This window comes from Diabrotica virgifera, chromosome 4 (assembly GCF_917563875.1).
Source record: "Diabrotica virgifera virgifera chromosome 4, PGI_DIABVI_V3a".
Taxonomy (NCBI): Eukaryota; Metazoa; Arthropoda; class Insecta; order Coleoptera; family Chrysomelidae; genus Diabrotica; species Diabrotica virgifera.
In genome coordinates this window covers 57358845-57370870 of record NC_065446.1, presented here as the reverse complement: position 1 = coordinate 57370870, position 12026 = coordinate 57358845, and the positions used below count along the sequence as shown (strand labels likewise).

General features: G+C 33.9%; 1 protein-coding gene across 2 annotated transcripts in view; it reads left to right on the top strand.

The window, feature by feature from the left end:
- Positions 1-12026, top strand: part of LOC114331726 (uncharacterized) — a 163401-nt gene that overhangs the window by 117955 nt on the left and 33420 nt on the right. For both annotated transcript variants that reach the window (XM_028281364.2, XM_028281354.2), the window contains exon 4: positions 4736-4877. In XM_028281364.2, coding sequence (XP_028137165.1) covers positions 4736-4877 — 142 coding nt within the window. The remainder of the gene's footprint in view (positions 1-4735; positions 4878-12026) is intronic.

The following is a 12026-nucleotide window of genomic DNA, read 5'->3' as shown; positions in this document are numbered from 1 at the left end:
GTGTGTTAATTTCATAAGGTAACACCTAAGAATATTAATCAAAACAGCTTTTTATTTTAAACAAATATGTGTTTTTAATGCGTAAATCTATTATGTATAATATCAAAATGGTACGGTAAAGAAAAAAAATTTTGATCATTATTTTCATTACACATTAGCCCGATCAAAACAATCTGACCCCAAAAAAATAAAGGAAGGATGAAAATTTGGGAATAGGCAGTTGAAATTGTCTATTATTATTTAAGAAAAAGTTTACAATTCTACATCCCGTCCATTTTACAAAAATGGAGGGGAATACCCCCCTCTCGAATGTGAAAAATATACATTTAAAATAAGACCGGAATTAGATAAAATTACTAATTCTAAACAACTTTTGTTCTATAGAGTTTTTCACTAAGTCAATACTTTTTGAGTTATTTGCGAGTGAATATGTTCATTTTTAACAAAAAAAAACATGTTTTTGGACGGTTTTTCGGAGATAAATCAAAAAGAAGTATTTTAGCGAAAAAAATATTGTTAGCAAAAATATAGCTTATAAAAAATTGAAAAAAATGGTGTATGCACGAGGTGTAGACCCAGTAGAAGCAGAATTGTAGCTAATGAAAAATAGGTTCTTCTTCGTCAAATTCCAAATCGAATATTTCAATGTGAAATAACCCAAAAACGAAGCACTTTTCGGGGAAAATTCATTTTAACTTTTTTAAACTGTTTAAAAAAAGTTTTATTTTTGTTTAAAAAAAAAACTTGTAACATTAAAAGTAAGTTAGTTACGCTCAAAATGTTGTTGGTTCCTTATATTTTTTGGTAAAAAAATCGCGAAAATCACCCCCTAATTAGCATCACATCACAAATACATTCTACCATTACCAGTTCACAAGTTACTTTGTTTATGTATTATTTATATGATCTATAAGTTTCATCGGTTCTAACTACTTATTTTTGAACAGGCTGTAGTTAAAATTGCTTGAACGAGTCACTAATCACGAGTTTAGGCAAATTTTTAACATCCATAGCATAACCAATTTTTGTCTAACAAGAAAACAAAAAATCAAAAATATTCAGAAAAGCAAAACATACATTTTATTACTCTTTGATAGACAAAAATTGGTTATGCTATGGCTGTTAAAAATTTGCCTAAACTCGTGATTAGTGACTCGTTCAAGCAATTTTAACTACAGCCTGTTCAAAAATAAGTAGTTAGAGCCGATGAAACTTATAGATCATATAAATAATACATAAACAAAGTAACTTGTGAACTAGTAATGGTAGAATGTATTTGTGATGTGATGCTAATTAGGGGGTATAATTCCATAAACAATTCCATTTTTTTTTTTCAAAATTAAAAGAAATGTTTTATTTTAAACCCAATTTTTTTTAAATGTGCACTTTGAACCAATGAAAAATTCTAAATTTAACATTTCGTTTGAGAGTGAGCTGTTTTCGGATATGGTTGATATCTGTAACTGTTTAAAATAAGGGATGAGTTTTAACTTCTCAACCAAATCACGAGAGATAAACGAATGTTGGCTCCCATTATCTAGGAGCGCTCTGGCATGCATGGGTCTGCCGTCTTTCGAATAAACTGCTACTAAAACGGTAGCCAACAATGCATAAGTTTTAACTGATAAAGCGGAGAGAGACGTGGCTGGCTGAGAATCTGGAGAATTTTGCACATCTAAAGGAGTTCTGAATGAAATAGTAGAAGCTTCATTTTAGCTGCAATTATTAAAAGAATGCTGAGTAGATATGGGAGCGACAATACGAGAAGCACCTTGCGAATTTTGGGGAGTTTCAGCATTGCGCCCACGAGAGAGAGATTGCGCCCACGAGAGAGAGATTGCCTATTGATGTTCCTAGAGGAAGAGACATTTTCAGAGGTACCATGGAGGAATGAGTGATGACGACCTCCGCACAAAGTACATGATCAAGTAGAGCCGCAATCTTGAGAGAAATGTTTTCTACCCAAACAATTAAAACACAGTTTCTTACCTTTTACAAAATTAAATGTTTCCTGCAAAGAGAGGCATTTAAAATCATTACACTGATAAACCTTATGAGCATTACTTCTACAAAAAATACAATTATTATCAGAGAAAGAGTGTGATGGTTGGTCAACTGATGAGAAGAAAGATGTTTTTGATTGAGTCATGTTAGTAACCTTTTTTCATGGTCTGAAACATTTAATTTTTCCTGAATATCACACTTTTTCTCGAGAAAATTAAAAAACTGTGAAAGGGTAGGTAAGGTCTTTGTCCCAATATCATATTCAAAGGCCCTATGTGTAGCAAAATCTAATTTTTGTAAAAATATTTCGATTAATAGTAAATCCCAATGCTCAATTGGTACAGACATATTTTTCAAAGCGAGCAGCGTCTGCTGAGCTAGAGTTAAAAATTCGCGTAATGCCATTGAATTACTTTTAACTAGAGATGGAGCCTTTAACAATTTTTGAATGTGTAAGCTAATCACTCGCGATTTGTTTTCGTAGCGATCTTTGAGAGTTTTTATAGCTATATCGAAATTTTCTTCGACAACTTCGATGTTGTCTATCAACTGGAGGGGTTAATTTCGCAGGAACGATTTGAGGTAAATAAACCGTTGCACATTATTGAGTTCTTCATTGTTCACTATTAGCGTCTCAAAGAGCTGGTAGAACGAGTTCCACTCAGAGAAGTTCCCGGAGTACGTTTGCATGGTGATATTGGGAAGCCTAGCCTTAGCAGTGGCTACAGTTGACTGAGTGCTATTTCATCTGAGAGAGGGGGGGGCCCAACAATAACTCGTCCATCTTACGCTGTAGGCCCGCGAGAATAGAGAAATATTTTTGCTCCATTGTCACCCTGTCTTCTGCTTCAGTACCGGCTTCATCAATCTCGTCTATTTGATCCATTACTTCTTCATATTTAAAAAACAGGTTTTTAATTCTGTTTGCCGAAATTGATATTGTAACGCATCGTTTTCCGTACTAGCCTTTTGTGAGAGCCAGTTTTTGATCCTTGTAATTTTAGCCTTCCAATGCGTCCTCTTCTTCTTGAGGTCTTCCATTTCTATCCCGAATTCGATAGAGCACACACGGCGAGAGAGTCTATCGATACGCGGCAAAGCCTAAATTACACTGGAGAGTTTTGTTTGCCAATTATCAACCACGCGAAAGAATAAGAGTCTAAGTTACACAGAGAGATACAGCATTCCCGTTAAATGTCTACAAAAGTGTTTTTTGACCGTAAAATGTCTTTGAGCAGAGTTTACCTTGGATCAGCGATAAAGGTTTTAAAAATGAAAAAATCTCACCAAATTAGTCCAGTGAATACAGCGACAAGCGGCAGGTACTAACCACACACAATAACTTCATTTCCTTTTATTTAGAGTTTATCGCGTCGCGAACTAACAAGTCTTGTAATATAGGTATTACACACAAAAATGTTCGAATAAGCGGCACACCCAACGCGAAAACCAAACCAAAATCCGGGTCGATATAGACCAACAGATGGTGTGAGTTTTTATTGAATCTCACCCCAACAGTGGCGAAAAGGGTTTAATTATTACCCTTTGCCTAATTGGACATAGGTGAATATTTTAATACCACACGCATATGTCTCAAAAGCAGAGAGTCCTTCGATATTAACAAACTAGTGAACTTTTAGAGCGACTATTTCTGAGAATTTATTTGGTTTGGTTTTATAGTTACTAATTAACACGATATGAAGGGTTGTGCACACGAGAAATAAAAGTGATAAGCGTCAAAAACATTTATTAACAACAACGAGTTTGACAAATAAGCGGCTTAACGATAAATTGTCTTAGTAGCGAAATAGAGAGAAAGGGTCGTATTATACAAATTTCCGTGTTGACAATTAGCGAGAGGGGTAATTATTGCGAGAGCGTAACGTATTTTTAAAAGAGGAGCACACACTTACACCTCGCCTTAGAGAGGCTGGCGATACTCAGTTTTTATTCTAAAACTGCAATATTTTATTTAAGGGTAAGGATGTCACTTAACAAGAGCGTATCCATGGCATCCACACATGTTATACCCTTGCGACCATCGAAGACGCCAAAGCAGCAACCATATGTCCGTTATCTTTTGTGCCCTAACACAACACTAACACTCAAGTTTTCAGAGAATTAAATCTTTCAAACACAATACAGATTGTCCCAACAGATTTACAGGAGAGATTTACAAAAATGTGAACTTGAAAAGCGAGTTCGATCTAAACCTGAGGACTGTTTAAGTAGATGTCGCTACAGCGTCCGAAAGCAAATTATTTGTATAATTTTGAAGCAAATTATTTGTATAATTTGGCTTGGGGAGACAGCTTATTTTCTTAAAAACGTACGTAATACGTACCTCTGAAACGAATTGAAATATAAGCTGTCTTTCATTTTCATTTTTTACTAGTTTTACTTATATCTGAGTACATGGAACCAAGATTCGATGGAATTTTACGCAGATAAATAGACAGGTAGTGGAATGCAATTTTAGATTCCCCTAGTCTTCTTCGATTTTATCGTTCGTTTGGTCTGAAGAGCCTCAAAAGGGTGATACGTACGGAAGAGGTCTTTCATTTTCAATATTTTTATACTTCGTTTACTACTGCAATGCATTCACAGAATGTAACCAATGGGATTTGTCAACAGTGTTTTTCAGAAAAAAATTTAATAGTATCTAATGAAATTTTCAAATAAATTATATAAAATTGCTATTTTTAACTAATTAATTATTTAATGTTTTTAGCTATCGATTGTGAAGCTTCCGCTATAACTTCAGATGTCGTCCCAATCGTAGTTGGATGCGTATTAGCCCTTCTAGTAGTCGTGGTACTGGTTGCCTACCTCGTAGGAAGACGCTATTGCCAAGCCAGAGGATATACTTCAATGTGAGTTGCAAAAACACTCCAAAGCTCGCAGATAGGGAGCGTTTTACATAACATCTCGAGCTTAACTATCTAAATTAATAACGAGAACATACTTTATTTGATGTGTATTTTATTATCAAGTTAACATTGCCGTTATCTGTCAAATGTCACTGTGATCGGTTTTTCCTATAGCACAGTTTAATGTTAAAGAATCAGTTAATTCACTCTCGAATTTTGACGGTTCCAATTTTTGCAATCCACTCCCGAGACAAAATTTTGTATGCGCGACGATAAAGATCAATCACGGCAAACGTCAGCTGTCATTTGACTGCGCGAGGGACTAAAATGTTTGATGCGCACTACCAAAATGGAACATAGAGAACAAAGGCTTTTCGGGGAGGGACTACTGATTCTTCAGTATTATACTGTGGCAAAAGTATGAACTCTTTAGTCTCGATTATTTTCGATATGTTTGTTAAAAGCGAAGATCTGAAACAAAATTTAATGTTGAATAGTATTTAAAATTTAGTTCGTACTGTGATAAACTAAGGATAGGCTAATCAATAGTGGTATATGACAAATTGACATCTCATATACTGAAGGAGTTGCCTAACTCCGTGAATGAAGTATGATCTCTTATGAGTTTCATTCCTTTAAGCCTTGTAGAACTTATAATTTTTGAAATAGCGAACTCTCAAAATAATCTTTTATTATTTGACTGCATACCGAGACGTAGTAAAATCCCTGGGATTTACCCAGCCTGGATTAAATTTTGAAACCTATTATAAAGTATAGTAATCCATATTAACAGTATGACACTACAGTCATAAATTACATCTATTTGTGGCAAATAAGTCTAAGTTGTGTTTATTTTGTCTTATCTAAAACAGAGTGACGATCTTGTCATCGATTATAAATACGTATTTACAGTAAATATTTGATTAGCTAAAGTAAATGTATTATGTTTTATTGCAATTTATTTAAATAATTATTTTTTATTCGTGTTTAATATTATACTGAACTTGTGTAAAAAAAGCATTCTATTGGAATCACTAAAGATTTTTAGTTTAATTAAATAATATGATTGATAAAATTAATAAAAATTTTCTCTGAAAAATAGTTTGAACGGCTTTTATTTTTTATTTATTTATATATAAATTTGTGCAGTTGTGGAAGCTGCAAATATTTCTCGCAATTTTTTTGTTATCTCTTCATTTTTGAGTTCCAGTTCTTCAAATTTTTTTTGAAGAGCTTTTTGAAGATTTCCTCTTTTGCAACTGAATCTTCACATACGTTAATATAAGTTAACAACGAACTAATTTTTTCTTCGTATTCTGTCCCTGTAATTCTGTTAGTTTCTCATTTCCAATAGCACTTTAACCGTCAAATTCCTTCAAAGAGCCCTTTACATAAAAAATAAAACTGAATTGTATATCGAGTGTTTAATTATTAGTTAATTTAGTTTCTATTTATGATGAATATACATACATAGTTTTTTTTTTCTATTTAAGTATGGTAATAATGAAATTTGATCGTCACTCTGTTTTATTTTTGTTTTGGTGTTGGTGATTACGAATTTTTTTCTTGCTTTTTGGAGCTTCTACTTGGTCCAAAGGTGTGAAAGTCGAATGGGATTTATGTTTTTTTTTTTGTAGGTAATACATTAGTGATTTGTACATTTTGCTCATTTGTTTAGAATATTTTCATTAAAAAATTATATATACCATGTTTCTGTTTATGTCAAGCAAATTTTCGAATACTAAGGATATATTTTACGTACACGAAATAAAAAGTTGCCGAATTTTACTATTTGTTTGATTGTCAATGAATATATAAAAGATAGTGGTGAAGGTTTGCCTATTTTATCTCTTCGTTCTAAATACAGTCAAACCTGCCATATCCGGATCAATGTGGCGACACACCGATCAGGATATGAAAAAATCCGGATATCAAAACCACTACTTCTTTTACAGTCTCTGAAACGTTTTCTTCTTCATACATTCCAGTAATCAACGCCGTCAATAACTTTCGTCGATAGACACGTTTTATAGATTCCTTAATGCATTATTTCGCCATCTTTTAGTTCTTGTTTTAGTGCGTTGTCCAATAGCAGGACTGCTTTTCTCGGTAGATTTCGGTAGATCCGGACGCGCAGAACCGTCCGGATATGGGGAGGTCCGGATATGGCAGGTTGTACTGTACTCATGTCGTTCCAGTTTAGACCTGACCTATTTTTCTTGAATATGATATCGGCAGTATGCAGATACCCTTTTTCTGTGGGGCTTTTGAAAAATTGTTTTACCAGTCATTACCAAAATTATATAGTCCAAGAGGCAGCGCTGAAAAATCTCTTTGAATTTACTAAAGCTAGATTTTTCACAGTTAATTACTGTGATTGTGCAGAGAAATATACTGCGGTCGGTCAAGCGAAACGTAGAACAGGGGTTACTGAGAGGGTATCAAAGTTGCTTTCCTACGAAGGTAATTAAATCCATTTACTAAGGTTGAAAATCAGTACACAAATTCTAAATTACATATAAATAAAAGTTATTATAGTCGGTCAGCTGTATGACGGGACAGAGCCGCTCGGTCGACCCCAGTAAATGTACAGGGTTATTCACTATATTTTGACCCCCTTGTAAATTGCTTTGTTTACAGAATTAGAAAAAAATGTAAAATACAAAAGTTATTCGATTTTTAAATTATGATTTTTGACATATATATCGTACTAGTGACGTCATCCATTTGGGCGTGATGACGTAATCGACTATTTTTTTAAATGGGAATAGGGGTCGAGTGCTAGCTCATTTGAAAGGTTATTCAATTCCCTATTCAGTAATATAAACATTAACATGATTAATTATACAGGGTTTCCAAAAAAAAATTAATTAAATTGTTTAATTAATAATTCAAAAAAAAAATTTTGGACACCCTGTATTAATAATGATCTTAATGTTTATAGTACTGTATAGAGAATTGAATAACCTTTCAAATGAGCTAGCACACGACCCCTATTCTTATTTAAAAAAAATAGTCGATTACGTCATCACGCTCAGATGGATGACGTCACTAGTATGATATATATGTCAAAAAATCATAATTAAAAAATCGAATAACTTTTGTATTTTACATTTTTTTCTAATTCTGTAAATAAAGCTGTTTACAAGGGGGTCAAAATATAGTGAATAACCCTGTACATTCATTGGGGCCGACCGACCGGCTCTGTCCCGTCATGCAGCTGATAATAACTATAATGACTATAATAACTTTTATTTATATTCAATTTAGAATATGTATACTGATTTTCAGCCTTAGTAAATGGATTTAATTACCTTCGTAGGAAAGCAACTTTGATACCCTCTCAGTAACCCCTGTTCTACGTTTCGCTTGACCGACCGCAGTATGTTTCTCTACACAATCACAGTAATGAACTGTGAAAAATTTAGCTTAAGTAAATTCAAAGAAATTTTTCAGCGCTGCCTCTTCGTCTTTGGTAATGCTTTCGTATCGTAGTAGGGCCTAACTTGGGGCCTATGATTTCCTTTTGTAATTAGGGCCTTAAAGTGATATGTATATAGTGTACTATTACACGGCATGGAAGCCTGGACGTTAACAGTCAGCTCGTGACGACGTTTAGCACATTCACGGACACGCTTCACATGTAGCCGTCTTCTTATGGAGTAAGTGACTTCATATGCAGTCGTGTCCGTGAATGTGTTAGAGAGCTTTGAGATGTGGGTATTTCGTCGTATGCTGAAAATTCCATGGACCGATCACGTTAGAAATGAAGAAGTTTTAAGGCGTATGAATAGAGAACGTGAATTCACAGAAATTGTCAAGAAACGTAAAACATATTTACATAGGACACATATTTAGACACGACAGGTATAACTTCCTTCAGCTTGTTATAGAAGGCAGACGACAAATCACCTGGCTGCGCAACATCAAAGAATGGGCAGGATTAGACTTTCAAAGTTTATTAAGAAAAGCCCAGAATAGAGAAAACTTTGCACAAGTCATAATTATGCCGATGTTTTTTGCCTTCAGTGTATAATATTGTGAATGTCTTCTCGCTTTTAATTGTAATTTATTATTAGTATTTGTCGACGGAAGTCTTTGACATAAGTATTAATGTTTTCTCTGTAGAAATCACCATAATTCTACTATTTGACTCAATTTCCGGTTTTAGTTTTATAAAACTATAACCGATGTCGTGCAAGAGGTTAAAATGGGTAAACCGAGTAGAACGAACAGTTAAAAATTATAGTTTAACCATTGTTTATGTAGTTTTCACATTAAGGTTTAATCACCAAATACATTAATTTTAAACACCGTTGATAAATTAGTTTTTATTTTTAAAAGTTAGATTTGTGCTCAATATTCTAGCAAAACAGGTTATATTTATTAGGACTTAGTTAATATTAAAAATACGAGTTCTAAAACGGCTGATTTATTTGATATACATTCATAGTAGTTACTTACACTTTAATAGTAGGATGGTTCTTTAAAAAAGTGAAAAAGAAAATGTATAAACCGAAACTTATATGCAGATAGAAGCATATATATTATGGAAACAAACAGTTTGTCGGCAATTGGTCAGCAAACACAATTAAAAAATCGAAAATAATTATCGATTTGATTACTAACAAATACACATTTTTTAATAACATTTTTCCTATGTAATACCTTACCCAAAGATTACTTTTATGGGTTCTTCAATTGAGGTCTAAATGTATTTGCTTCTTTTTTTAAAGCATTCTTGTTTTTTTCTTAATCTGTACAAGTACAATGCATCGACTTTATTAATCTTGGCCTACATTAGTGCGACTTTTCCATGATAGCACACTATATTATATTGTGATAAATATGGATGGATGGATGGATGGATCTGTATAATAATAGCTTAAGGAGTTACATAGATCTTGAAGGGAAAAACAACTTTTTCAAATAATTTTATTTTAAAAACGAAAAATCTATTTTACTTAAAATTGACACAGTGATAAGTTTAGCATTTGAACAAGTTGTAAAAAAAATGTCAGGTAAAAATATTGAAAATTGTCGATTTTTTCCTGCAGTTTCACTCGTCCAGCCTTTTTTGTTGGAAGCAGGATATTTCTGTACAGGTTCAACTCGCATAAAAAATTCGAAAAGTTTTGAAATAAGTTGAATGAATTTTTGTCCCATATTTTTAGTATAACGTTCTGTCATTACGAGCTGTTTATTCGTCACGAACCACGGCCTGTCGGTTTTTGGGACGAACACAAAGGAATTTCGCAGTTCAATTTGGACCACGTAGGCACCCATTCCGACATATCTCTCCCACTAAAAATACGGCTGCTAAAGTGCTATGTATTTCCAGTTTTGCTGTATGGAGCAGAGGCATGAATACTGACGGAAACATTAATGAGAAAGCTGGAGGCATTCGAAATGTGGGTGTATCGACGTATCCTCAAAATATCCTGGACGACTCACACCACCAACGTAGAGGTACTGCGCCGAATGGGAAAACAAAAAGAAATCTCTTTCACAATTAAGAAACGGGAACTTGAATACCTCGGTCATATTATGAGACATGATAAATATCATATACTCCAACTGATAATACAGGGTAAAATAGAAAGCAAACGCGGACCCGGAAGAAGAAGACACTCATGGCTTCAAAACTTACGCCAATGGTTTGGACTAACATCGATCGAGTTATTCAGAAACGCCGCAAACAAAATTAAAATTGCTATGATGATAGCCAACGTCCGCAACGGAGAAGGCACATGAAGAAGAAGGCAGCGATATTGTCTGTTCGTTGTCGTGGCGCGAGATTGAGTGAATGACGTGTTCCTAGAGATAAGAAACGTGAGAAACGCAATGTAATCAATTTTTGTTTTATAGTTGTTGATAAACAAAATAATAAATTGCTGTCTTTATTTACATTTAGAACGTGACTTTGAGATAAAATTACAAATTAAATGAATCATTTAAGCTGGGTACACATATGCGAGCCGAACTGTTTGCGAACTGCTCGCATATAGTTCGTTAAAAATATACTTACAGCGAACTCATCGCAAACTCATGACGATACATGGAAAGCAACGAACCAACTTGTGCGAAATTTATGTAAATGATTCATTTAATTTGTAATTTTATCTGTCATGTTCTTCTTCTTCTTTCAGTGACTATTCGTTTCGAATATTGGCGATCATTCTGGCTATAATTATTTTAACTGATGCTTTAAATATATTAGTTGTTGTTGTGGAGAACCATTTCCTCAGGTTCTTTAACCATGATATTCTTTTTCTCCCAATTCCTCGCTTTCCGAATACTTTACCTTGAAGGATTACCTTCAGTAATTTGTATTTAGTGTCGTTTCTCATTATGTGTCCGAGATATTCTAACTTTCTCCTTTTAATGGTATACATCACTTCTCTTTCTTTGCCCACTCTTCGTAATACGATCTCGTTGGTTATCTTGTCCGTCCATGATATGCTTAGGATTCGTCTGTATAGCCACATCTCGAAGGCTTTAAGTTTTTTCTCCATTTCTTCAGTGAGTGTCCAGGATTCAACTCCGTAATACAATATTGAGAAGATATAACATCGTAGGAGCCTTATTTTTATCTCCAGATTAAGGTTGTGGCTTTTGAAGAGTTTGGCCATGTTATTGAATGCACTCATAGCCTTCCCTATTCTACATTTTATTTCTTGTGAGTGATCCTATTGTTCGTTTACTATTGTTCCAAGATAGTTATACTGTTTTACTCGGTCCACTGGTGTATTATTGATAAGTAGTTGGGCGTCTCTAATTTTATTTTTGCTGATGATCATAAATTTAGTTTTTGATATATTTACTTGAAGTCCAAATCTTTCACTTACTTCATTTACTTTGTTTATTAGTTGCTGTAAACTGTTCAAACTGTCTGCAAAAATAACGGTGTCATCTGCATAGCGGATGTTGTTTAGGCGTTCTCCATTTAGAAGTATTCCATGTTCGCAATTTTCCAAGGCTTCACTAAATATTTCCTCTGAATATAGGTTAAATAATATAGGGGAAAGTATACAACCTTGTCTAACGCCTCGTAGAATTTGGATCGCTTCCGTTGGTTCATCTCCAAGATTCGTTCTTATTGTGGCTGATTGGTTCCAGTATAAATTTTATATTATACGTCGGTCTTTATCA